The following is a 14,615-nucleotide window of genomic DNA, read 5'->3' on the forward strand; positions in this document are numbered from 1 at the left end:
GCATCTGCATGATCTGAGTGTCTTCTCTCATACTGGTGCGAGTGAACAGACCAGGCTGAATTATTCACCCCTGCCATTACACACACATGTGCCCCACAAAAGCACCTTCCTCCATTATTTAAAGCCGGCAAGTATAAGCACTCGCTCTTCCAGGAGCAGAGAAGAATCCGGCGCACTGGAGTGGGTGTTCGTGAGGAACCGACAAGCCATCAGAGAAAGAAGGTTAAATTTAGGCAGGGAAGAGGATTGAAGCCTCCGAAACCTAATTTACTCTTTTCCCACGTCAGTCAACAAGGATGAAACACGTCTGCGGTGTTTATAAAGAAGCTGAACGCTCGCTGAGATCAGTGTGTGCAGGATTGTCATGCAGACAATAAAAACTGGTTTCATTTTTTTTTAAACTGTTTCAAACTAATTTTTTTGTGGACACACACTCACTCACTCACTCACTCACTCACTCACTCACTCACTCACACACACACACACACACACACACACACACACACACACACACACACACACACACACACACACACACAGAGAGCTGACGCATCTATCTATCTTTATATCCATCCATCATCCATCCATCTATCTATTTCTTTTTTTCCAGGTAAAAATTACAGTTATATGATTTTCTTTGTATTTCAATTCATTTTAACTGTACAATTCTTGCAATACTAAATCCAGTTCAAATTCAGGAATTGAACAGGAATATAAAGCAGTGGTTATAAGTGCGTTAACTAAAACTATTAAAAATTGTTTTCATTATTTGAAAAAATAAAATAAAATTTAAAGCATAAATATTAGATAACAACTTACACTTGAACAACTTACATTTAAAGGGGTCATATAATGGTACATGCACTTTTACAAGTTGATTGTACTGAAATGTGTGTTGGCAGTGCCTGTACACAACCATCATAAAATGATAAAAATCCATCCAGTGTTTTTTTTTTTAAATCTTCTTATATGTTTTCTCTCATCTCAATCAAGGTGTTCGATTTTGTGACGTCACAAAATTGACGCCCCTCCCACAATGGTTGATTGACAGCAGCGTTTCAACACAGACCCGCCCTCGCGCCCTCATGAGCGAGCTGTCAATCATAGCACGAGCCAACGCGCGTTCATTGTTGATACGCTGGAGCACTGAGTAGAATGGCGTCTAAAAGCGATTATGGCGTCCTGTTCTTGGGTGTAATAAGGAACACAGCATCATGTTGATGTTCCTAAATCCGAACCGCTGAAGACGCAGAGGCTGAGTTTGTTTTCGAAGGGAATATTCCCCACGATCAACGTCAATGCTCATGTTTGCGCAAATCATTTCACACACCAGACTGCTTTACAAACGAGGGTCAGTAAAGCTGGTTTTGCTAAGAAGCTGCTCCTGAAAAAAGGATCGGTACCAACTATTCGTGTTCCTGCTGCACCTCCAGAAGAACTGAAGTGAGTGTAACGTTTTATTAACCTTTATATTAATCTTTATATTAATCTTGCTGCATGCTTCACGATGAATGCGGCTGTTTACACTCAGGGTACACTACGGCATGTTTTCTATGTATGACGTTCTTAATATAATTCATAATCCCACGTTTATAATGAACATGGTGTTATGGTTATTGTGTTATTGTGTTACAAACGGTGTACGCACAGAGCAGAGGGGCGGGGTGAGCAAAGCTCATTATCATTTAAAGACACATGCACTTAAACGGCGTGCTGAAAACAGAGCTGTTTTTGACCAGGTAAAATTAGTGTTTTCTTACAATAGTAATGAGAATTTTTAATTAAAGTATATTACATATATTACTTTTAATTTAGACCCTAAAGAATCATATTAGCTTGTACAAAAATGACATTATATGACCCCTTTAAAAAACATAAATGAAATTAATAAATGTTGCCTTAGCAGCTAACTCAAATAAAATAAGTGGAAGACATTAAATTACTAAAACTAAAACTGAAATAACAATCGATTATATAGAGTAAATCCATATATAAGTATATATATATAATCTATATATAGATATTACTAGTTATATAGAAAAATTTAAATGATAATGAAAGTGACGAAAGCACATAACAAAATTACTAGAGCATAAACTAAAATTAAAATTAAATAAATGAATTTTCTATTATTAGTTAACTGCATTAGTTAACATGAACTAACAATGAAAAATACTTCTACAGCATTTATTAATCTTAGTTAATATCAATCTAAACATTTACTAATACATTATTAAGATAATTTTTTTATCTGTTAACATTAGTTAAATTAATCCACTGTGAACAAACATGAAAATATTTTTTTTTATTAAAGGTGCTCTAAGCGATGTCACACGTTTTTTAGGCCGAAGCATTTTTTGTCACATCCAGCAAACATCTCCTCACTATCCGCTAGCTGCCTGTCCCCTGAACACACTGTAGAAAAACTCGGTCTCTGTAGACAGCCCAGGCTCCACAAACGGCAACAAAAACAAACTGGCCCAGCCTGGACCACGAAACATAACAAACAGTGTTCCAGCCAATAACCGATAAGAATGATTTGGGGGTGGGGGTGGGGGTTTTAGTGCGCGTGCACATGAAGGGGTGTGTGTGTGTGTGTGTGTGTGTGTGTGTGTGTGTGTGTGTGTGGGGGGGGGGGTTAGTGTGCGTGCACATGAAGGGGGGTGTGGGGGTGTGGGGGTGTGAAGAGGGAAGTTAGCTAGAGGAGAGATGTAGACTAGACAACGACTAACGTTAAAACTTTATATTCTTGAGAATTTTGATATGGCCGACACACGACCAAAGAGACGACGTTCCGATGAACAAATAACAAAAAATAGGGAAAAGGAGAAGGAACGCGAAGTCCCGAATTTACATCGGAAAAGCGTTCAAAAGGTGGCGAGAACTCCGCCGGCAGAAGGGCTTCCAATCCGACATTCAGGAGGCTCTGTTTCTGCTGGACAGGGTAAATCCAGTTTGTTTTTCTAAATGGTTCATGACTGTTTCAGGAAGCACGGAAGGGAGGGGGAGGGGACAGGATGAGGAGGAGGGAGGGTCGAGCTAGCCGCCGTTTTGTTTGACAATACTTCGGACGTCAACAAGAAGTGACGTCACCCGACATCGCTTAGAGCAGCTTTAACTAACATTAACAAAGGTCAATAAATGCTGTAAGAATGTTTTGCTCATTGTTAGTTCATGTTTACTAATGAGACCTTATTGTAAAGTGTTACTGATGCTGTTTCTCCCACAACTTCACAAATCGTGATATGATGAAACCCATGAAGTGGGAGAAAGAGAGTGTGTGAGTGGGCAGGTCACTGACGAGTTTATTAATCCCACTTCCTTAATTAAAGAGAAACGCTCAATGGACAGCAGTGAAGCACGCGGTGACTCATCACACACACACACACACACACACACACACACACACACACACACACACACACACACACACACACACACACACACACACACACACACACACACACACACACACACACACACACACACACACACACACACACACACACACACACACACACACACACTTACAGTGATGCCAGAAAGTATTTGGGCACTTAAATGAGTCTGAATGTAATTGCATTAGATACAAAATATTAAATAAAGCGTCTCAAAAGCTGCTTCTTTTCTTTTTTTTGAGTCTCAATGTTGCATTAACTGGTGATTTTTGTTCCACAGTAGTGGCCAAAAGTGATGTCCTGAAGGTGTTTGGGTTTTTATGACCTTACAAGTGCATTTTTGAGGAAAGAACAAAACACTAAGGCATTACATGTTTCAACATGTATCAACTTACATACATGTACTACATGTATTAACTACATTAATCTGGATAGATTTGAAAAAATTTCAAAACGCTCCAGGTCCACACTAGCTCTTTCAAGTGTTTTCCAAAGGTTTCTCATCCACACTTAAAACTTCGGAAATCGCTTAATTCACATTCACAAGCGCATGCGTAAAACCTCGTAAAGCTGACTGAGATGATACAGACAGAACAAGACATGATCAAGTTATCACGCAATTCGACTGGCAGGATCATTTTATTTAGCAAAATATCTCAGCATTCACTGAGGCGTCCAGTAAGTGTCCTCTCACTCACCATCATATGTTTGGTCTAAAACATGACTGTATTTCCGCAGGACAGCAAACGTGAGTACATTTTCTGTCATCATTGCAGGACTGTGATATGAAGAATGTGCAAAGTAACATATTTTAGCAAATGTGTGAAAGTGAAGTGCACATAACAGGCATAATACTGGTATAAACATGAATATTTATGGGTCATCGTTTTCAAATACCACAAATTCCACACTGCAACACACAAAAACAGCGTTTTCGAATGTATCCACTTCGTTTTCGTTGCTAAAAACGATGTCTTAGTGTGGACGTACTGTAAGGCCAAAACAGAGAGAAAAATATGCATCTTTTAAAGGGGTGGTTGATTATGATTTGACTTTTTTAACTTTAGTTAGTGTGTAATGTTGCTGTTTGATCATAAACAACATCTGCAAAATTACAACACTCAAAGTTCTAAGCAAAGGGAGATATTTGCTTTTAAAGAAATCGCTTTTTAAGGACTACAACAAACGGCTGGTAGAGACTACACCACATTCCTCCCGGGTTAGTGACATCACCAACCCTAGAATTTACATAAACCCCGCCCCCGGAACATGATTTATAGATTATCAAGACAGAATATGCTAATCAATGACTAGAAGATAACTACACATAAGCTACATAAATTCATCAACTAACCATTCAGAAATGTCCTGTTGCTTCTACATGTTGTCACTTCTTCTTGAGTCTCTCCATCATTGTCTGACTCCGGTTTGAACTAGTGATGTTACGTTCGTGAACGAATCGTTCTTTTTGAACGAATCCTTTAGGTGAACGAATCGTTCTCGTTCACGTAATCCATTGACTCATATTTCTCGTTCACTGAAATGTGAAATCCCTCCCTCCACAGCAGCGCGGCGCTATTAGCAGCGCATGCGCAGCTTAGTGAACCGGTGTTTTCAACCTGTCAAAGAATGAACCTCGAGCCAATAGCCTTCGAGTATGAGATGTGACGGAGCATGTGATTTGTTGGATGTAGTGAACGAATACGCCCTTCACTGACTGTGAACGAGTTGCTTTTGAGTCTGAACGAGAGAGAGATCTTATCGTTTGTGAACGAGTTGAACGAACTGGTAGGCCTACATGTCATTCATGAACGAAAATAACCAGTTGTTTGAACGATAATGATGGCGAACACACAGTCTATGTGGCGAACCGATAGAGCTAGGTTTGTGTAGTTAACATGTTTAAGAAATTGACACTTTACCATTGTAATGAAAACAGGTTAATAACGCAAGCTAATGGTTAAATATAACAAAGACAAATTAACATCGTCATTTTTTACTTGGTTTGAGCTAAGGGGGGTGCACTTGACTGTTTACTTGATTTAAATTTACACTTCGTTACCTGCTTTTCTTATATTTTGTTTGTGTGTTTTAGTCTTAGTTTTGTGGTATTTTGCACTTTGAACAATTTACTTGACTACTCGTGTTCATTTTGTATTATCAAAATTATTAAAAACTAAAACCAACCAAAAAAATATGACAGTATTGGTTAGGTCTCATTTGCGTAACGTCAGCAAACAGCATTTCAGTTCGGGCTGTGAAGGGGCATGTAATTGGTTGGATCTACTGAACGAATATGCCTATCACTGACTGAGATCGCTGTGTTTTGAGTCTGAACGAGAGAGAGAGATCTCGTTCGTGAACGAATTGAACTAACTGGTACTTTCATTCGTGAATGAGAGTACTGGGTAGATCGGTCATTTAGCATGTGATTCAATCTCATTCAAAGCGCAGTTATAGGTGTGCACATATAATTGTTTATATTCATATTCAACATACAGAACATCAACGTTTAATATAATCCAGATTTATGAATGTGTATGTCTGACTAAACAATTAAAATGTTAATTATGCAAGAAAACCTTGGTTTGGTCATCTGAACCACTTATTTAGACTTATGTTATTAATTTAGTAAATAAGGCACACATTTTAACAAAGCCAAATAATTTTTTTTGTAACAAGTAAATACGTTTGTTAAAACATAGCATAAAATACACTCTTTTTCGCCACCTGCTGCAGTATATATGTAATATGAAGAAATTATCACTTAACGAATCAGTGAACGAATCTGAACGAATCATTTTGGTGAACGAACTGAAAATGAACGACTCTCTGGAAAGAATAAAAATTTCCACCACTAGTTTGAACATAAAAGGCTAAAAGTTTTTGAGATTTTCAGTGCATGTCTGTGTGAGTGCAGCTCTTGAAGCTCCGCCCCCTATGCTGGGAGCTGCAGCTCATTTGCATTTAAAGGAACAGACAAAATGGTGTGTTTTTGCTCACCCTCAAAAAGTGACAACTTTAACATGCTATATAAAAATATCTGTGGGGTATTTTGAGCTAAAACTTCACACACACACTCTGGGGACATCAGAGACTTATTTTACATCTTGTGAAAAGGACATTATACCACCCCTTTAAACGAAAACGTATTAGTGTGGACAAGGCCTAAACTTGGTAACGGTATTTATCTGACAAAATAATTTGGCAAAAAAGGCAAGCTACAGGTTTTATGCTAACACTTTAGTTTAGGTTCCAATTCTCACTATTAACTAGTTGCTTATCAGCATGAATATTACTAGGATATTGGCTGTTTATTAGTACTTATAAAGCACATATTAATGCCTTATTCTGCATCCCCATATTCTACATCTCTTAATCCTACCCAATACCTCACTAACTATTAATAAGCAGTAATTAGGAGTTTATTGAGGCAAAAGTTGTAGTTAATAGTGAGAATTGACTCACTATTAGTGTGACTGGTTTTATAAAAAAAAAAAAAAAAAAAGCTCAAACGAAAAAGCATACACTGACTACACCATAATCAGTTATTAATATTTTGTTGGTTCTCTCTTGTTTTTGCATAGTCATATTTTTTTTGTCTGGCCAAAAATTATGTCAGCACAATTTCATTGCGTTATCACAAACAAAACAAATGCACAACTATGCTCATAAAATCTTTAACCCATTTTTCATAATATTTAAATGGATATTTAAATAAGGCTGGACATCACTTTTGGCCACTATACTATTGTTTTAGCATTTCAAACAGATTATTTTTTCATAATTTTTTTCTCCAAAAATGGATCTGATGCAATGGCATTCTGACATTTATAAGTGTGACTGACGAGTCTTTTTACAGGCCTATAAAGCTTAAAACACACACGAAAGCAGCGCTCTTACAAAGTATCATGACATGTTACGTCACAGTCTATTAATCTTAACACACACAAGCTCATGTTCACCATCCCTTTGACAGCGGTTCCTTTTTACTGTCGATCACGCGTTACAGCGGCTCGTAATGAGTCCAGAGTGGAGAAACCTCACTGCCAACATGAAACACTCACAACACATTTTACTTTCATAATGCGACACTTCTGAGTGAAACAATGGAGAAACGGATTAAACTTGGTTTTATCCATTAACAATTGAAGTGGGTGTTACATATCAGAACGTGTTCGCTGGGGAATTATTACATTCTGATGAAAGATTACAAAGACAATTATTTTGTAATTTTTTTTTGTAATTTTTTTATTTTATTTTAATAGCAATCACTGCAATGATTCATTTAAAATAATTAGGGTCAATTTTGATTTCATGTTGACTTTAAGATTGCAGAAAGACTTTTCTTTTCTAGTTTTTTTTTTCTTCTTTCAAACACAATAATTCCCTGTGTGTGAAGAGATGAACTTGATCCCAAATCTATTTGAAAGATCAGTATGTCTGAGCATTTGGAGGACATGGTTGGTTCATTTGTGTGTTTATCTGTGAAATTATGGAGGAGGATTTAAGGTTCAAAAGGCTTTCATTTTTTAGATGCATTAACTCCTTTTGCATACACACAAACACTCATTCTCACTCTCAATCTCACTCTCACTCTCACTCTCTCTCTCTCTCTCTCTCTCACACACACACACACACACACACACACACACACACACACACACACACACACACACACACACACACACACACACACACACACACACACACACACACACACACACACACACACACACTCACTCTCTCTCTCACACACACACACACACACACACACACACACACACACACACACACACACACACACACACACACTCACTCACTCACACTCTCTCTCTCTCACACACACACACACACACACACACACACACACACACACACACACACACACACACACACACACACACACACACACACACACACACTCACTCACACTCTCTCTCTCACACACACACACACACACACACACACACACACACACACACACACACACACACACACACACACACACACACACACACACACACACACTCACACACACTCTCACACACTCTCTCTCTCTCACACACACACACACACACACACACACACACACACACACACACACACACACACACACACACACGTTTAAATGGAGCACTAAAGCGTAAAGATGCATTTTGTCCAGATGAGACTCTCTTGATTTTATTTTGGCTGATAATAAAGTCCCAGTCTCTCAGTCAACTCAAGTCACGTGTGTTTAGAGATTCTGTTAATACAACACACATGTTTAAAAAGAGGCTTCAGAGTAATACACAGGAAAATAATGGTGTAAATGTTGCAAAATAAATCAATTATGAAACAATTTAACTTTTAGCTGTAAAGCAGTGTTATTAATTTTAATAACACATGCGGATGTTGTGAAATTCATCAATTTCGAAACAAATTCAATTTCAGCTGTAAAGCAGCTCTATATTAGATATAGTGACATTATTCAGCTCAGTTTAGATTCAATTCAATAATGTTGCAAAGTTCATCAATTATGAAACAAAACAAGGTCAAGTACAGATGTATGTGAATGCAAACACTCGTGCATTATTGCATTACATAATGTGTCAGACCGCAATTCATAAGGAAGTGTTGCATGACGTTGTATACTTGTGTCATTGATAAAAGAGGATAAATATGACAGATGAAAAACTAAAAAACATTAAAGAGAAAGATCTGCACACGGTTACTTTACTCCTATTTATTGATTTAGAATAGCATCTGAGAACATCTGAACATTGTTATTTTTAATCCACAAATGGAATTAATGTAACAATGCAATGCAAATCTCTTTCTTTCAGATAGAGTCATTAGTCACATGACATTTACATTCAGGCGGTTAACGGTTAGCTCTCTCCAGGCATTATATATGATATGATAAAATGATTATTATATGATATGATGATTATATGATAATGATGTGTTGAAAAAGACATGGAAGGAAAAAGGGTTTTTAAAAAAAAATGCACATACTCAACTGGTCATGCTGAATAACCAATGTGGATTTGTACTGTATCTTATTCCTATTTATGACTTTATCAGGCGTCTAAATTTAGCCGCTCGTGTAAATGTGGCCGATGCATGTCTCTTTGATACACGTGTGAGATTGGAACGCCGCCCACACAATCCAGATTCACTAGATCTAAGGAGCAGGAAAGAATGAGAGAGAGACAGAGAGACAGTTAGAGAGAGAGAGAGAGAGACAGAGAGAGAGAGATGTGCTGTCTGCCGCAGAGAGTTTCCTCATTGGCAGTTCAGTGACTGAATTTCAATGGTCCTGCTGTGGAAGGAAACAAGTTCAGACAGAATCCAGCGCAGCGACATGCAGAAAGGTGATCTGGATCTATAAAATCACAGCTCTAGGGTAAAAACACACACTGAAGGAAGCCTTTACGAGAGTTACCGGGGTGAAGACATAAAGCTGGTTTCCTTCTCGTTTCCATTTGCGTTGATAACACTAACCACTGCATTGCTGCCGAAAGATTGACTCGCAATCTATTATCACTGCCAGGTCAATTCTCACACACACACGCACACGCACACACACACACACACACGCACACGCACACGCACATGCACACACACACACACACACACACACACACACACACACACGCGCGCGCACACACACACACACACACACACACACACACACACACACACACACACACACACACACACACACACACACACACACACAATTCAGTTGTACTTTAACAGAAAACAACAAGTAGACAACAATACACTGCACTTTACTAATGAGGCATACAAACAGCGTGACAAGTTGAAAGTAATGACTGTAATGACAGCACTGTGTCAAATGAAAGCAGAAGCACTCTGTCACTGTCACAACGATTTATCGCACATTTTATCAACTGACTGGTGAAAAATATAAGGTTGTGTGAGATTTAAAATTTAACAATCAGGCTCCTTTTCAAGTTATGGGTATGAATTTGAATTGAATTGGACACAACATGCAGGAAGAGGAATCTATCTATCTATCTATCTATCTATCTATCTATCTATCTATCTATCTATCTATCTATCTATCTATCTATCTATCTATCTATCTATCTATCTATCTATCTATCTATCTATCTATCTATCTATCTATCTATCTATCTATCTATCTATCTATCTATCTATCTATCCAGCTAAAAGGTTGTCTGAGCTGAACTACTTTCCTTGGTCCCCTTAATAGTAACTCATGTTTTGTAGAAGTGACAGGAAGATGGCGGTCCTTCTCAAGGTCACATCAGGTTTATTTTTAGGTCAGTACTCACCAAGGTGAGGATGCTAAAATAAAAAACTTTTGAAGACACAGTGCTGAAAGGGGGGGGGGGGGACTAAATATTTCTACTGAAACAAGACCTAAACTACTGGTAAGAATCGACTAGAACCCTTTCGGTTGGATTTATTAATCATGTAATCCTTAATTGCAGCAAATCAAATCTCTTACCTAATGACATGCTAATTTACATTTGGCTCCAGTAGATTAGTTTTCCATGTACTGCATGATTTCAACAAATCAAACCGTTGATGGAACCAGTGTTGTTATTGTTAACTAAAACTATAAAAAAGAAAAGAAAATTTGAAACATGCACATTGCAATTAACTCAAATAAAAATGATTCAGCTGAAATTCTAAAATTACTAAAACTGAAAGCTAAATTTAAATATTTAACAAACTACTAGAAAATGACAAAATGACTTTGATAATACAGTCCTTAAGAAAACTCAACAAGAAATCATTCATATGTCAAATTCTGTCCTCATAAAATGTATGCAATTCAAGTGAACAAAAAGTTAAACGTCTCCAACAACAGCTCTCCGTGGTGTCCGGGTGTGAAACTATGACCCCACCCTACATCTTGGAGTTGTTGTATGCTTGTCAGGTTCCTAAAACCTCCACAGTGTTGCTATGCCAACCAAAGCTCCTCTCAACCCCAGAGAAGGGGACATGTATGGTCACATGACCCTGCTGTCATTGGGGAAGATGGAGCAGATGTGGATGAGGCCTTACGTCATTGGATGATTAGTCAAGCGCAGTCACACAAGACTGAAGTAACAACATGGACTGATGTCAAAGGTCAACAGTTTCAACTCTGGTCCCTGATAGACATTTATCTTTACATTGTTGATAATATAGATACTTCAACGACCTGTAAGTGAGAGTCTCAGATGTGACTGGCAAGATAGAGATAGGAAAGGAAATCACTTTTCAACAACGTGAAATCCCACAGCTGCACAAGAGGGAAGAGCAAAAGCAAGGAGAGAGAGATTTCTGAAAGGTCAGATGACACACACAGACTGTGATATCTCTCTCCTCTTCCTTTTTACCTTCCTGTCTTCATTTCCCTCAACACACAGGCCTTCTGAGATACAGAGAAAGAGAGAGAGGGACACTAGTAGAAGTGGAAATGGTACATTTGTTACCAAGACAAATATTAGCTAGCTTCCTGTTCAAATGTCATCCTTGTGTAGAGGGGGTCACAAAAGTAATCAGACGCATGACAAGCGTGATGATTGCGTGTTCGTGTACGTGTCTGCTGGCCTGTATATGCTTGACTGACAATGTGTGGTATAAGCTACAGGCTTCAGGGGTGTTAGATATCCATGCCAACACTGAAATCAAATTGAAAGCATATGACAATGCAGGCCAATACACCAGTGGTGCTGTAACCTAGTGGTTAGAAGGTGCATGTGAACTATCACCACTGTGCCACTGAGCGGGATACTTTAACCTGAGGTTACTCCAGGGGGGCTCTCCTAGTAAAGTGCACTGATAAATGGCTGAGCAATTCAGAACAATAGTAGGAAAATACCCCAATATCATCAGGCTTGGACCCAAAAGGTTGTATGTCTGAACCCCACAAGGCTCGATCTATGAACTTTCACCATTGTGCCCTTGTGCAAGACTCTTAACCTCAGGTTACAACATAGGGACTGAAAGTGTTTTAAATGTACTGATAAAAGCATCTGATAAATGAGATAGTCCTGAACAATGCAGGCCAATACACCAGCAGCCTTGTTTCCCTTGAAAATCCATGAAATATCTGGTCTGGATACCAAACGGTTGTATGTTCGAACCCGACAATCCGTTATAGTATGTATCCCGAGGTTACTTCATGGGGATTGTCCTTGCTATAAGTAACTTCATGTAAACATATAGAGATGTCATGATTTTAAGAATCAGCCACTGAAAAACCCATTTCAGTTCACAACTAATCTGAATACTTAGAGCATGTCCTCCTCTACATCCCTGAATAAAAGAGTTTGATAAAGTAACATACAAACCAATACCCCGGTAGCCCTGACTACCCTGTAAATTTCCTCTAGAATAGTAGTTAAATATTTGACATGGTTAACCAATAGCTTGTGGATTCAAACCCACCTAGGTTTGATGCATTGTGCAACTGAGCAGAATAAATATCCCCAGGTTACTCCCATGGGACATTCCCTGTAATAAATGTACAGATAAAAGCAAGGCTGTAATTACATTTGGGGACCAAATACAATAATTTATGAATCAATATCATTGACCACTAATCTGAAAACTGGGGGGACGTGTCCCCTCTCAATGTCCACAGCCCTAACTAAAAGCATCTTTACAGAGCAGAACATGTAGGGAAATACCCCCGTGAGAAGTGACTGTGGTCTGTATTTCAGCAGCATGAATAGCGCTAGATGCGATTCAGCACCGCGGACAGCGTCATCGAGCGGCCGCTGTGCGTTTCAGAACCGCGGACAGCGTTCATCGAGCGGCTACTGTGTGTTTCAGCACCGCGGACAGCGTTCATTGCGCGGTCGCTGTGCGTTTCAGAACCGCGGACAGCGTTCGTCGAGCGAACGCTGCATTTCAGAACCACGGACACGGACGCTGCTGGTTTCCCTGCTCTACAGTAGTGAGGAGGGGGGAGGTGAAGCGGGGTTTCCCTCAGTGCTGGATGGAGCTCCTCTCTCTCTCTCTCTCTCTCTCTCTCTCTCTCTCTCTCTCCATCTCTGCACATTACCACCTTCAGCAGCGGATTTCCATGAGAGGGTTATCACATCACACGAAAATCCGTGGCCTTCACGTCCCCCCCCCCCCTCCCCTCTCTCCCCCCCTCTCCCTCCTCTCTCCCTAAAGCTGTATTATCCTGCCAATTCGGGAGATTTCAAGCACAAAATGCCATCGTTCAGTAACTCGGTGGCTGCATTTGATTTCCTTCCATTTTTGACACAGGAAGGAGATTAATCGCATATTATAAAGCCTTTCCTAGAACATTTCAGTGGTCATAGACTAGCATCACAGAAAAAAATCCCGAATGGAAATCACCGGCGAATGCATGTTTGCATTAACAAGACTGTCATGCAGAGAGGAAACCAGCATTCTGCCCACGATTCACAGCCATCCTTACTAATATCAGCCCACTGCATCCACTGTCTCTGACAGTAAATCACATCTTTATCACCGATGACTATCCGGCCAGGTACAAATAATACATCATTCACTGAATTAAACGTGCTCGTGAAACGCTGTGCTGTGAACATTGAGCTCTTTTTAGAGGTTTAACAAGCGAAAATGAAGAATTCAGCAGATAAAACTACAATCTCCTCTGAAATTCCATAATGACATCAAAGATACAGATTAACCAGAAGCTGTGCTGCTTTATCGTGCAGGGGGTTGGCAGGTAAATTAATCTCTGGCAAAGAGGGGGAAAGGGCATTAAATCACCGTTGACCAGCAGAGAAACACGCAAACACACACATGCACACACACACACACACACACACACACACACACTTGGGAAGGATTGGCACCGCTGGCAAACAGCTGGAAATACGCAGCCGTTTCCCCAAAAAATAAACCACACGATGACATAAAGGATTCTGGCCTTTACCTGTCAAGACGCCGACCCGGATTTGGTGGTCGTGGTTTGTTAAAATCATCCCGTCTGACGCCATATTCAGCACCGCTGTCGCCGCACTGAGAACTCCAGGCAGAGCCGAGAGCCGAGCGCATCGAACTCTGGAGGGGGAATGAGGGAAGCGCGCAGGCCAGAGCAGCAGAGCGAAGATTCAGCGCTCAAATCTCACCGGGAAATCAGCTAAAAACAAACAAATGTTTTTAGAGCTTTACATAATTTCAGAGTTTCTGTAAAACACGCTGCAATTATGCAAACTAAGTTCATTTACATTTGTGGTCAGT

General features: G+C 39.5%; 1 protein-coding gene across 7 annotated transcripts in view; it reads right to left on the reverse strand.

Annotated features, from left to right (window-relative positions):
- Window positions 1–14,371, reverse strand: part of gphnb (gephyrin b) — a gene marked incomplete at both ends in the record, with an annotated part of 93,351 nt that extends 78,980 nt beyond the window's left edge. For all 7 annotated transcript variants that reach the window (XM_081378708.1, XM_081378707.1, XM_081378706.1 and 4 more), the window contains one exon: window positions 14,308–14,371. In XM_081378708.1, the coding sequence (XP_081234834.1) occupies window positions 14,308–14,371 (64 nt within the window). The remainder of the gene's footprint in view (window positions 1–14,307) is intronic.
- Window positions 14,372–14,615: the final 244 nt, after the last annotated feature.

This window comes from Scardinius erythrophthalmus, assembly GCF_964197995.2.
Source record: "Scardinius erythrophthalmus genome assembly, chromosome: 11".
NCBI classification, from domain to species: domain Eukaryota; kingdom Metazoa; phylum Chordata; class Actinopteri; order Cypriniformes; family Leuciscidae; genus Scardinius; species Scardinius erythrophthalmus.